The sequence below is a fragment of the Limulus polyphemus genome, unplaced genomic scaffold (genome assembly GCF_000517525.1).
Source record: "Limulus polyphemus unplaced genomic scaffold, Limulus_polyphemus-2.1.2 Scaffold10100, whole genome shotgun sequence".
Classification (NCBI taxonomy): domain Eukaryota; kingdom Metazoa; phylum Arthropoda; class Merostomata; order Xiphosura; family Limulidae; genus Limulus; species Limulus polyphemus.
Genome location: NW_013675710.1, coordinates 4342 through 17496, shown reverse-complemented (window position 1 = coordinate 17496; position 13155 = coordinate 4342). Strand labels below are relative to the sequence as shown.

General features: G+C 33.3%; 2 protein-coding genes across 6 annotated transcripts; both read right to left on the bottom strand.

The window, feature by feature from the left end:
• Nucleotides 1-242: 242 nt before the first annotated feature.
• Nucleotides 243-4324, bottom strand: LOC106476236 (N-acetylserotonin O-methyltransferase-like protein). 3 transcript variants are annotated; one of them, XM_013936901.2, is made up of 4 exons: nucleotides 4197-4324; nucleotides 2023-2167; nucleotides 711-848; nucleotides 243-377 (listed from the first exon to the last, which is right to left on the bottom strand). In XM_013936901.2, exons 2-4 carry the CDS (start codon nucleotides 2110-2112, stop codon nucleotides 258-260), a joined length of 348 nt encoding a protein of 115 aa, XP_013792355.2. In that variant the 5' UTR covers nucleotides 2113-2167; nucleotides 4197-4324; the 3' UTR covers nucleotides 243-257. The 3 variants fall into 3 exon arrangements, with proteins under 3 accessions (XP_013792355.2, XP_022235873.1, XP_022235874.1); XM_022380165.1 differs by lacking the exon at nucleotides 4197-4324 and adding an exon at nucleotides 3118-3390; XM_022380166.1 differs by lacking the exon at nucleotides 4197-4324 and adding an exon at nucleotides 2854-3094.
• Nucleotides 4325-5429: 1105 nt separating this feature from the next.
• On the bottom strand, nucleotides 5430-13100 carry LOC106476235 (otopetrin-1-like). Of its 3 annotated transcripts, none has more exons than XM_022380168.1 (6): nucleotides 13080-13100; nucleotides 11592-11700; nucleotides 10384-10645; nucleotides 9745-9911; nucleotides 8490-8652; nucleotides 5430-6770 (listed from the first exon to the last, which is right to left on the bottom strand). In XM_022380168.1, the coding sequence occupies exons 3-6, from the start codon at nucleotides 10529-10531 to the stop codon at nucleotides 5860-5862; spliced, it is 1389 nt and encodes a 462-aa protein (XP_022235876.1). In that variant the 5' UTR covers nucleotides 10532-10645; nucleotides 11592-11700; nucleotides 13080-13100; the 3' UTR covers nucleotides 5430-5859. The 3 variants fall into 3 exon arrangements, with proteins under 3 accessions (XP_022235876.1, XP_013792354.2, XP_022235875.1); XM_013936900.2 differs by lacking the exon at nucleotides 13080-13100 and adding an exon at nucleotides 12861-13047; XM_022380167.1 differs by lacking the exon at nucleotides 13080-13100 and adding an exon at nucleotides 12788-12837.
• Between the last annotated feature and the right edge of the window lie 55 nt (nucleotides 13101-13155).

Here is a 13155-nt window from a genome sequence, read left to right as displayed (position 1 = left end):
GCTTTAACTGTCTGCTATCAGGCTAGACCAGGGGTCGGCAACCAGCAGCTCCAGAGCCACATATGACTCTTTAACTCTCTCGCTGTCCAATTATTGAAACACACGGGAATTACATGCATCGTGGATCTCGGTATCTTGCATTTTTTCCAAAGTTTAAAAAAATGTTAACCCCTGGACTAGACCAATGTTACTTACCAAAAATACTAACTAATAAACATTGTTCTTATTACTGTTGTTCAGTTGGTAAATCACGTGTCCTATGAAAAAAAATACCTGGAAAGCATCTGGAATGCATCTTCTTCGTCTCGAGGTTTCTCAAATATTATGCTATCCATTGTCACCACTGTGTCTGCTCCAATTACCAAGTCTGGCTGCTTCTGAAAATTACATTTATATCTGTTATATATTAAAGAATAACATTTCAACCAACATTAAATTAACAAAGTAACTGGATAGAGTCAAGGTATGTAAGCTATCAATCAACTTTATCATACTTGGTGCTTATTTGGTAAGAAACAAAGAGTTCAAACTTCAGTCAACTTAATGATAATAAAAATGTTTTATTTCTCCAAATAAAAGTTGCACTTCTCGCAAGTAAATAATGCATAAATAAAGATTCAACTTACTCATCACTATTCTTCTTAAACATTTCTAGACCCTCACTGTAAGCTACTTTCTTGTACATAATCATAATGTTTATATGTACTTACTGTTTCTTTCTCAAGTCTTTTAAACACTTCCAGAGCTTTACTGTAAGCTGTTTCTTGTACATAATCGTACGGTTTATCAAAAGATGTTTTGTCCAAGTTTTCTTCAAATGTAGATGGAACAACTTCAAATGGAAATTTCTAAAAATTTCAAGATAAACATTAATAGTTCTGATCGTGAACATCATTTGTTTTTGAAAAGGTTGAACTTCCAGATAATTAAATCATTGGTACCATGAATGATAAGTCGTGATAGGAAGACTTTATCCGTCAATAGTGTTGCTTGTCAACTTCATCACTTGAGTAACAATAAATTCTTTGTTTCTCAGCATAATCTTTACACGAACCAATCTTATGAGTGGAGACCAAGCTGCCAAGTGACATCACTAAATACCTAGTCTTACCTTTCTAACAAAAACATTAGTGTACTTAGAATCATTATGTAATTTTTAGTTACGAATACATATCTGCTTCAAAAATAGTTTACTTTAACACATTAATGATTAAATACTATAATATTCAGTAAGATAAGCAATGCTGAAGCTCAACTAAATGTGTATACTATTTCTCGTCTATTTTAAATATTATTCTTAGATAATAACCCTTGTTCAACAGTGGAGAGAAGAACAATATCATAGTCAATGTAAAACATCTACAGTGAAGCATGATGAGGGTTTGTACAAATTTAGTGTTAGTGATATACACAACATTATGGCACCCTGACTGCTGACAAGTACAGGCGGATTCTGATTCATTATGTCATTTCCTCAGAAACATGACTCATTAAGCAGGGATTCATCTTTCAGTTAGACAATGATTCCAAACTTGCAATAAATGTGTTGAAACGATAACTTGATAGAAAAATCACAAACAGAGGCCTGATATGAATATTATGAAGGCTGTATGAGCTAATGCAAAAGCTGAGAACCCAAAAAACAACTTGGTTGAATTGTTAGAGTAATACAGACCATCTGTAACAACAAGTCATGAAACTGTACATTGATAAACTGTAATGCAGCATTAAAAGAAGTTGTAATGCTCTGTTTAATGTCACGAACTCACACAGAAAATGCTAATGCAGTGTACAAATTAATTGCTTTTCTTTCATACTTTCTGTGGTAATGTTTTTGTTCTATTAATAAATCCACTGTATAGTTGCCGTTTCTTATTGTTTGTGTCTCCTCTGTGGGTATCACTCGTGTATTTCCATAACTGCTTTAAGTCAAAGAAACGAAGGAATAGTATATACGTAGGTAAACATTTTTTTTTAAAGCTTTGTAACTTTTACTGAGACTTCTTGTGTGAGAAAACTTACAATGTTGTGAAGAATTTGTTTTCGTCTTGGTGAACTGCTTGCAAGTATAATTTTTTTAGTCAAAAGCTTCTGCATAAGCGGTTCAATCATCCTTCACACGGTTCTGATTATATCTGCTAAAATGACCCTCGTTCTTGACTTGTTCCTGTAAGTTACCAAATAATTTATAATTCTATCAAACACATTACACACAGTTAAAGTCTTCAGAAAAATACTTCAAGGTTTAACATTTAGCTTTAACTAAATTACAAACTATCATTTTGCAAAATAATGACATGTGTGATAAACAATTTAAGTATAAAGAATCAGTAAAAAAAACAAGATAATTTAATACAATATTATCATTCTGTTTCCTATGGGTAAGATATTTTCACATACAATTTACAAAATAAAACAGTCCAAAAATTAAAAATTTAAATACTCAAATGTTTAATCTACTAACTCATTTTGTATTTCTTTACAGTTACAATATCAGATAGATCTAATTCATGTACCACAAGGTACCTTACCATTAACAGTTACAATATCACATAAATCTAATTCATGTACCACAAGGTACCTTACCATTAACAGTTACAGTATCACATAGATCTAATTCATGTACCACAAGGTACCTTACCATTAACAGTTACAATATCACATAGATCTAATTCATGTACCATAAGGTACCTTACCATTAACAGTTACAATATCACATAGATCTAATTCATGTACCACAAGGTACCTTACCATTAACAGTTACAATATCACATAGATCTAATTCATGTACCACAAGGTACCTTACTCTACAATTTATTGCATTATTTGAAATAAAAGTGACAAAATACTTAACGAAAATATGCTAGGAAAAGCCGTGACAAACAGTTAGATTGTTAATCTTAGACAAAATTACTATCAGTAATAATTTGAGTCAAACGGGAAAATACTAATAAAAATTCCCTCAATATTACAAAATATCCCACTAATTACTGCTACTACTACTACTACTAGGGCTAGGGTATCTTGTGCACTTTAGATAGAAAAAAAGTGTTTGTATCCATTTTGTTTAGACATTTCTTTAAATTAGGTGTTGTAGCAGGTAAAACGTAAAAGTACTTAGTCTTATGCAATATGTAGTCCCCTTCTCATACTAATAGGTAATAATAATATTGAATTTGAACAGTTTCGGATATTCGTACAGAACCACACAATGGCTATCTCTACTAGTACTAGTTATGCTTAATTTTGAGTTGATACTGATAGACTAGACCTAGTCAACAGCATCCACCACCAACAATTAGCTACTTTAATCAAATAGTTGTATTCTGTTATCATTCTTAATCTTATAATAAGTTGTAATACACGCATAGCCCCAAGAGTGGATCGCCATTTTTTAATTTTTTTTTTCTTAAACGAGCCGCAAGCAATAAATCAACAAATCTACAGTCCAGTACACTAAACGCCACGCCCGGCTTGAGAAGTAAACAATAAAAATATGTCGGTAAGTTATCGGTTATACAATTCTGCTAATTGTTTCTGCTATAACATCTAGAGACTAGGCCTTTTCGCGGTGTTGAAATATATTATATGTAATGATACTAATATTAATTCTAATACTAGTAATAGCATACTGAATTGTTTCAGTATACAAATATTTTCTTATTAAGTAATGATACTAATATTAATTCTAATACTAGTAATAGCATACTGAATTGTTTCAGTATACAAATATTTTCTTATTAAGTCACTTAATAAGTGTACTACTTTTATTATACTGTGTGACACGTTCTCGCACAAAATCAACAATATTCTCTACTATTGTATTAAAATGTACATGTAATTCGATTTTAGACTTAGACCTTAAGGAGGCACATTGCTACATGTCCTGATGATAAAGGTAAGCCTTTCTTAACAGTTAAATTGTTCTTGTATTTGACTTACACTCAGCTATAAAATCAGTCTTTCTAAAACGTAAGAAGTATTTTCAAAACTTGTAGCGATATTTAATAGAAGCTTTTATTATGTTCCCCATCTTCAATTATTGGCAGTAACTTGCGATTTTAATTCCATACTTTATAATTAAATATTATGAATTTCTATCGGAAATGAGGAATAATTAATAAAAATATTTCATGTATATATATTATGAATATACATATTTACAATATTATCTATTAAACTATTTTACTACTTACAGCTAACTTTTCTAATAACTTCGAATCGTCTTTCTCTTGATATTGGAGATTTCTTAACTCGTCTCACAACTCAAAAAACGTTATCGCAGTTATTAGTTCCACACTTGCACTAGATGGCGCTGTTTAGATACAGGCGTGAAAATATTAACACTCTCCAAACTCGAACAGTGATCTCTACATAATATAACCTGTCTAGTGCCTATTCTAGAGTATGGACGCAGCTTATTATACCAATATATTAATAAATTGGCAAAAATAAACGTCTTCATTATGCTTATAAATCGATGTTTGCCAATTTATTATTACAACCTATCTATATACACAACTCAATTATCTCGAATAATTTAGCGCCCTCTATCTTACTATGATCGATTTACGTTTTGTAGCAATCGGAAATAAGCGGAATATAACGACTTAATCATTTGGGTTACCCCGACCCTTGAATTTTATTTGTGCTGTGCCAATCACGGGTATAAAAAACAGGTTTTTAGTGTTATAAGCCTTCAGACTTACTGCTGAGCACACTTAGGAGCTACGGACAGTGACTTCAACAAATCGTCCATTTTACTGTAAACTGCCTTCTATGTATAATTCGTAAGCCTTATATTACCCTCTATTTATACTTCGTAACCTCTACAATGCCCTCTATTTATATTTCTTATAATTTGTTTTTTCCCCAGCTCTTGTTTTGGAACAGTGCAACAACTTTATGAACAAAAATTCTCAAAATATCATAGTAAAAATGTTCATTTTGAGTGGTATGTTCAATAACAATTTTTAGTAAATGTTTTTAAAAATTAATTTTGGCTTGTTTTCACTGGTTTTAATCACGAATTTTCAAAGTTTAAGAGCCTTCAATACCGCATTTTTATCAGTGCGAAATAGTTTAGTATTTTGTATATAAAAGTTTTAAGGTTGTCACATTATATTGATAAATAAATATTATTATTTATAATTATGTGATTAAAAAGAAAAATATAATTATAAGTCCATTAGCTAGGGATAAGCTAAACATAAATATTGAGAAATATATATAAGTGGGTAGAGACATGTGGGTAAATAATCACTAGTGTTTGTTTATCTGATTTTAAATAATAACACATTACTCTGCAGTTACATCATTGGAAAATATGGAATGACAAGAGTAGAACAGACAGTTAATTTTAATCATGTTTATTAACAAAATAATGTGATTCGAACTACCTTTTCATTAAAGAACAATTAAAATTTAACTCAATTTGCACTTGTTTATTTGTTCAACATGTATCAACATACAAGTGATAACTATTTTGAACATGTGAGCACCGAGACCGACTCTCTTCAAACTTGAGGCGGTAATAGATCTAATATCATTCATTGATGTTCTAGAACACATATCTATTAGAAATATGATCTGGGTACATAACATTTCAAAGTTATTGTATAATACATATATATAATTAGACGAATTAAAAAAAAATACGTTTAACAGATAACCATATTGAATGTTTGAAATAACAGGGAAAACTGTACATTTTCCATCTTTTAGTGATGATTGTCCTGGCATCATACTTGGTATGTGGTTTGATTGAAAAAGTAGAAATGACAATGAATAAAACTCGCCTGTAGACCACAAGCTCTTAAAACGTAGTTTATGTCTACAGTTTTTTCCAACTCCCATCACTCACTCTCCTTTCTTGTAAGCTGATTGCCAGACGTCAGCGAGACACACAGAGGAATGGAACCGGTAAAACAACATGAGGGGGAGGGTAGCATGTGCTACAAACATCCACTGAGTTCCGTAGTGATGTTCTGGTGCTTGATACGGTTCGGCATTTTTGTGCTGGAAGGTATTGACGATCCACATGGCAAGGTTCAAGATTATCAGAAACGTTATCAGCTCCCTCCCGGGTTTCTGGTATCGAAGATCGTAGCTGTTACTGCAGCGACGTAGGCCGTTACTGACGAACACAGTCTGAAAGATAACCTGGATATTTAACAATATGCTCAGAACCACCCTGACGTAGTTACTGTCTTGTAACTCCGCCCACACCGTCAAAATTCCATTGATAAAGAAAAATGGTAGAGGTAGAAACATTAGAAGGTCATCTAGAAAAGTGATTGGATGTAAATTAATGTCTAACTTGGCAACCAAAGGGTAGGCAAGTGACAAAGAAATGAGACCCAAAATAACTAAACAGATTTCTTGAGCTACGTATAGGTCCACTCCAGTTTGAATATACTCATCGTTGTTAATTGATACAAAGAAGACGATTACCGTTACTGTGGTAACAAACAACAAAAATAACCCAGCAAAAAGTCCTCTATTTGCCGAGTGACAATCTACACTGAGAACGAGATTACTTTCAAATTTTATATCGTCTTCTTCTTCCATATTGACTTTCTGTGTGAGATGCCAAGCTTCAGCGTGTCTGTGATCTTTGCCAATGTTCTGCCATGCGATGAACCAGACCCCTGCTAGAAGCAGGTTGTATTCAATGGTGAAGGGGTACAGATACGGGACTGCTTGGAGTGAGTACGGTGATAAGACGAAATACGTCTTTAAACATTCTGTGTTCGAACTTATAAAAGGTTCTGAAAATAAAATATAACAACAACTGAGATTACGCTGATTTCTAAACATGAGTTTATCTAAGTATGTCTTTTATCGTACAAAGTTTGTAGAAATACACGATTGTTTACAGAACAAGCCGATAGAGGGCACTCGGGTTAGGGTGATCCAATTTCGGTTATCCTTGTCTTATATTTATACTATTCCTAAAAATATGTTTGAAAAACGAATTAAATGTACGTTTATAAAGTAATAAATTAATTAATGAATAGTGCTATTATTACAGTCAGTGTTGTCGTGAAAGTCAGTATTTTAATTGCTAGTGTTGCCGTCAAAGTCAGTATTTCAACAGCCATCGTTGTCGTCAAAGTCAGTAGTTCAACGGCCATTTTGTCGTCAAAGTCAGTATTTTAATGGCTAATGTTATCGTCAAATTCAGTATTTTAACATTCATTGTTGTCGTCAAAGTCAGTATTTTGATAGCTAATGATGTCGTCAAAGTCAGTATTTTAACGGTTTTATTAATAAAATCTCTGAAGCTAAGGATTTCGAATCTCGGCTGTCCAAAAGTAAATGTAAACTGAGCGGTCTAACAAGGATTCCGACGTAAAAAAAAAATACTGGTTTACATCCTAAACATTTGTATCGTTTTATGGCTAAGTCCACAACACTACAAATATATACTATCAAACAGCACAGAAACGTGTGTATTGATACATTCCAAGACCTTATAGGGTTAGAATAATTAAAAGTTGGAAATATCGTCACCATAAAACAAAAAACAATGAAGAATCTGTAATAATTCCAGTTTAATGTCTGTTCTACAAAAAAACAACAACAACACTTCCATACAATCTATATCACTGCAGATGGTGTACGTATACAAACATCTTACGTCACTGTGATCATGTAATCACTGATGTTTGATGATTTGAAAGAACTTCTGAATTATGGTCATTATGCCAGTGTTATGTTAACTTCTAAATTTAGATGAATTATGTTACGTCAGTTAACTCTATCAGCTCAAGGTTTGCCACCAATTCTTTTATCTCAGTTAACTCTAACAGTTCAAGGTTTGCAACCAATTCTTTTATGTCAGTTAACCCTATCGGCTCAAGGTTTGCCACCAAATCTTTTATGCCAGTTAACTCTAACAGTTCAAGGTTTGCAACCAACGCTTTTATGTCAGTTAACCCTATCGGCTCAAGGTTTGCCACCAATTCTTTTATGTCAGTTAACTCTAACAGTTCAAGGTTTGCCACCAATTCTTTTATGTCAGTTAACTCTAACAGTTCAAGGTTTGCAACCAACTCTTTTATGTCAGTTAACCCTATCAGCTCAAGGTTTGCAACCAATTATGTTAAGTCAGTTAACCCTACCAGCTCAAAGTTTTCAGCTACTTCGTTCATGTCAGTTAATCCTATCACCCTATGATTTGCAGAACATCTTTTTACTTCAGTAATCCTTATTTTTACTTATTTATATGATGAATTACCTAGCGTACTACCTAAAACAGCCCCCTCCTCCCCGATTGGAGAGCGGTAAATCTGCGACATTATAATGCTAGGAACCCGGTATTAATACTTGTATTCTGTGGATGTTCTGTGACATGTTAGTTTAAAACAGTCCACATTTCTAGTTATAGGCCTATCACAATTTACTTAACTTACGACAGGAGTAGTAACACTCCTCAAGCCGTTTAGCGACAAAATAATGCCTTATCGAAGGAGAATCGCACTTACTAAGGTCTGTTGTGTTATTGGTGGTTACAGTCTCGTCGCTGACTATCAGTAAATAGTTCTGTATGACATCTTCGAATATGGTGCTTAACCAGAAGTACAGCGATGTTCCCAGTAGGTGCATCACTCCAAACCTTGATAACACTTTCATTCTGTTAATTATTACCTGCAGGAGAAAAACGAACGGTTTTTATTTAAACATCTTATAACATCATCAGTACAGCATTAAAACCGTATATTATACACTTTATAACATCATCAATACAGCATTCAAACCGTATATTATACACTTTATAACATCATAGTACAGCATTAAAACCGTATATTACACACTTTATAACATCATCAGTACAGCAGTCAAACCGTATATCATACACTTTATAACATCATCAGTACAGCAGTCAAACCGTATATTATACACTTTATAACATCATTAGTACAGCATTCAAACCGTATATTATACACTTTATAACATCATCAATACAGCATTCAAACCGTATATTATACACTTTATAACATCATCAGTACAGCATTCAAACCGTATATTATACACTTTATAACATCATCAGTACAGCATTCAAACTATATATTATACACTTTATAACATCATCAGTACAGCATTCAAACTATATATTATACACTTTATAACATCATCAGTACAGCATTCAAACCGTATATTACACACTTTATAACATCATCAATACAGCATTCAAGCCGTATCTAATACGTTTTATAACATCACGAGAACAGCATTCAAACCGTATATTATACACTTTATAACATCATCCGTACAGCATTCAAACCGTATATTATACACTTTATAACATCATCAATACAACATTCAAACCGTATATTATACACTTTATAACATCATCAATACAGCATTCAAGCCGTATCTAATACGTTTTATAACATCACGAGAACAGTATTCAAACCGTATATTATTCTGAAAGTGATGCCAGTTCAGTGATAAACTGGTTTTAGAGTAAACTTATTTAAGTTGAGTATAGCTTAAGATATTTATCCTCTTGTTTTTCACACTGTTAACCACAATACATATATATATATATATATATTAGTTCCTGTTTATATAGAATACGTAGTGTGGCCTTTTTCACAAACATTTCAATACAAGAAAGTCACAGAGGAACATTCGGTAAACATGCCAGTCTTGGAAATTAACCAAAATGGCTGCATCCAGTTGCAGCCGACATTTTAAAGTCAGAGTTTACCTGTCAATCGAACCTATTGTACTCACATTAGCATACTTAAAGCAGAAGAACAGTTGATAGAAAGAGTAGATAGGGGTGATTATATGAAGAACGATGGCAGCGACATCTACACAATCGGTTCCCTGTTGTGTAAGATATATTACTTGTTGACCTAATTGTAATCCTTCGTAGATCAAGTGACCGAAACAAAAGGCTGTGGATAAAAATGTCATAATTCAAAACAAGAAACTTTTACCCATTTTCAAATATCTTTCAAAAAATTTTACAACAAAAAAACACGTTTTCATACTTGTATTTTTTCCACTTTAGAATAAAAAACCGTTTCATTAGTTTTACCTACATTAAACAGTAGGACTCCAGAACTATGATCCGAGTTAAAACAAAAAATAAAAATCAGATCATTTCAAGATATAATCACACCAAACCACCTATTTATCAACATGTATATTTAGCTTTATTTTATGTGACGTTTTCAAACCAGTTTCCAGCAAAACAATTAAAAACAACAAGAACAGGTGTATAGAAAAAGAAGCTTTACCGAAAAATGAAAATCACTGGAAAAACAGTCATTGGGAAATTATTTCGTAGGAGATTACCTATCGAAATTACTTAGAAGGAGACTACTTATAAAGAAATACACAACTGTTGAGGTTTAAAGAACATACCTGCCATTCCTATTTTGAGATAAAAACTGCCACTGTGGCGCCCTCTAAGAAACATATACGAAGGTTTCTCCAAACTGTTTTTCAGGACTGTTGCACTGTTACAAAGGGTCACTGTCGTTTGACTTCTGCGGTCCATCTCGTCTTGCATGCTTTCCTTTCTTCTGTATAAACTACGAACGATATTTTTCTTGTAATTTTTAAGGTCTATATGAACGATAAGAAGCCAAAGGATTCCCACTGTAGCCACAATAATGCTGAAGATCTATAAAAATAAACAGTCACACGTGCTTTACTATCAGCTGATGTGCTTGTTCAACGCACGTGGAAGACATAAGGACATGTGGGAAGTCAGATCTGAACTTTGCTCCCCTCTCCGAATATGTCGCTCCCTGAGGGTTTCTTAAGGCACATGCCAAGTTTGGTGAGAATCGGTTCAGCGGCTCACCAGTTATAAGTAGTCATACACTCAAACTCTTGTCAAACAGTGGTTTGTCGTGATTTGATTTTCTACAGTCAGTACGTATTGTTATACTAGAGAGTTTCAAAATTAAATATATATATTTATTTTCGACAGTCAACAAGTAAAGTATCGTAATCTCCTTTAAAATAAAACGGTTGTAGAAAAGAACTATCACAGTGAGCCAATAAAATTATAGTTTTTAGAACACTCACTAGGGGGCATCATACATTACTTGTAAAAAAAAGAACAATTATACTTAGCCTAAAACTTAGTTTTTAAAACATTCGCTAGAGGACATTATGTAGATCTTTTGTAAAAAAAGAAGAAATATTATAGTTAGTCAAAAAACTTAGTTTTTAAAACACTCGCTAGAGGACATTGTGTAGATTTCTCGTGAAAAAAAAAAGAAATATTATAGTTAGCCCAAAAAATGTACAGCTTTTTTATTAAAAATACTAGAGGACATTATGTAGATTTCTTGTAAAAAACTATTTTATTTAGCCAGTGGATTTATAGTTTTTGAAACGGTTACTAGAAAGCGTTATATATTTCCCAATGTTTAAGAACTACGAAAGATTTCGTACACGTTTTCTCTAGCTTTCTTCAAAAGGTCGTTTAAAAAGCTTGATTGATGCATATCTCAAATAATATTTTAAGCCCATGAGCACAGTCCTAAGATTAGGTGTTACTAAAATGCATGCTCAAAGTAGTTAAACACTACAAAGAGAGAGAAGTTTCTAACCCTTACCTCAGCTATATACCTTCTCACGTCATTTTGGTCAGCTACTGTGATTACTCCGCCAAGCGTCAAAAGAAACACAGCATAGATGATGCTTAAAAGGCTAGAGAGATTTTGCCTGAAAATAATAACAAGAAGAAACACAGAATACAAGTTTATATCAATTATTCTGAGAGTTTATTTAAATATTAGCATATAGAACGATGTACCTCACTAAAACGTAAAAAAAAAAAGACGTGCGAGATCTATTGGTGATACAGGTTTGTATTTTGTAAGTATTGTGTTAAATTTGTGATAAGATACGTGTTATAACTTAGATGTTCTGCGTGTATCTGTTGTTAAATGTTGAAACTGCCTTAACTGGTCAATTTCTCAGTTCGTATTTCTTGGAAGGATAGTTTTATGGTGCGACAGTACAGGGGTGCTGTGATGGGTGAAGAAGGGATTAAAGAACATTAGGGCAGTAATGGGTGATGAAAATTAAGTAACACCAGAACACCATATGTGTGATAAGAGTTAACAATCACTAGAACAACATGTGGGTGTCGTGAGGGTTGTTAAAGAGGTAAGGGTAACTAAGTTAGTATGTAGGCGTCGTGAGGGTTGTTGAAAAGGTAAGGATAACTAAGTTAGTATGTAGGTGTTATGATGGTTGTTGAAGAGGTAATGACAACTCAGTTAGTATGTAGGTGTCGTGAGGGTTGTTGAAGAGGTAAGGACAACTAAGTTAGTATGTGGGTGTCATGAGGGTTGTTGAACAGGTAAGGACAACTAAGTTAGTGTGAAGGTGTCGTGAGGGTTGTTAAAGAGGTAAGGACAACTAGGTCAGTATATAGGTGTCGTGAGGGTTGTTAAAGAGGTAAGGGTAACTAAGTTAGTATGTGGGTGTCGTGAGGGTTGTTGAAGAGGTAAGGACAACAAATTTAGTATGTAGGTGTCGTGAGGGTTGTTAAAGAGGTAAGGGTAACTAGGTCAGTATATAGGTGTCGTAAGGGTTTTGTGAAGGGGTTAAAACAACTAGATCAGTGTATAGGTGTAGTGAGGGTTTTGTGAAGAGGTAAGGACAACCAGGTCAGTATGTAGTGGTTGTGAAGGATGTTTTGTATGTTGTAATTAGAGTTTTCATTCATACCTCACTTACACAGTCTCTTTCTTCTCAGACAAACGGCTCAAAGTGTCAATATGTATTAATTTTTTGTTCTTACCTCACTTCCACAGTCTCTTTCTTCTCAGACAAATGGCTCAAAGTGTCAATATGTATTAATTTTTTGTTCTTACCTCACTTCCACAGTCTCTTTCTTCTCAGACAAACGGCTCAAAGTGTCAATATGTATTAATTTTTTGTTCTTACCTCACTTCCACAGCCTCTTTCTTCTCAGACAAATGGCTCAAAGTGTCAATATGTATTAATTGTTTGTTATTACCTCACTTCCACAGTCTCTTTCTTCTCAGACAAATGGCTCAAAGTGTCAATATGTATTAATTGTTTGTTATTACCTCACTTCCACAGTCTCTTTCTTCTCAGACAAATGGCTCAAAGTGTCAATATGTATTAATTGTTTGTTATTACCTC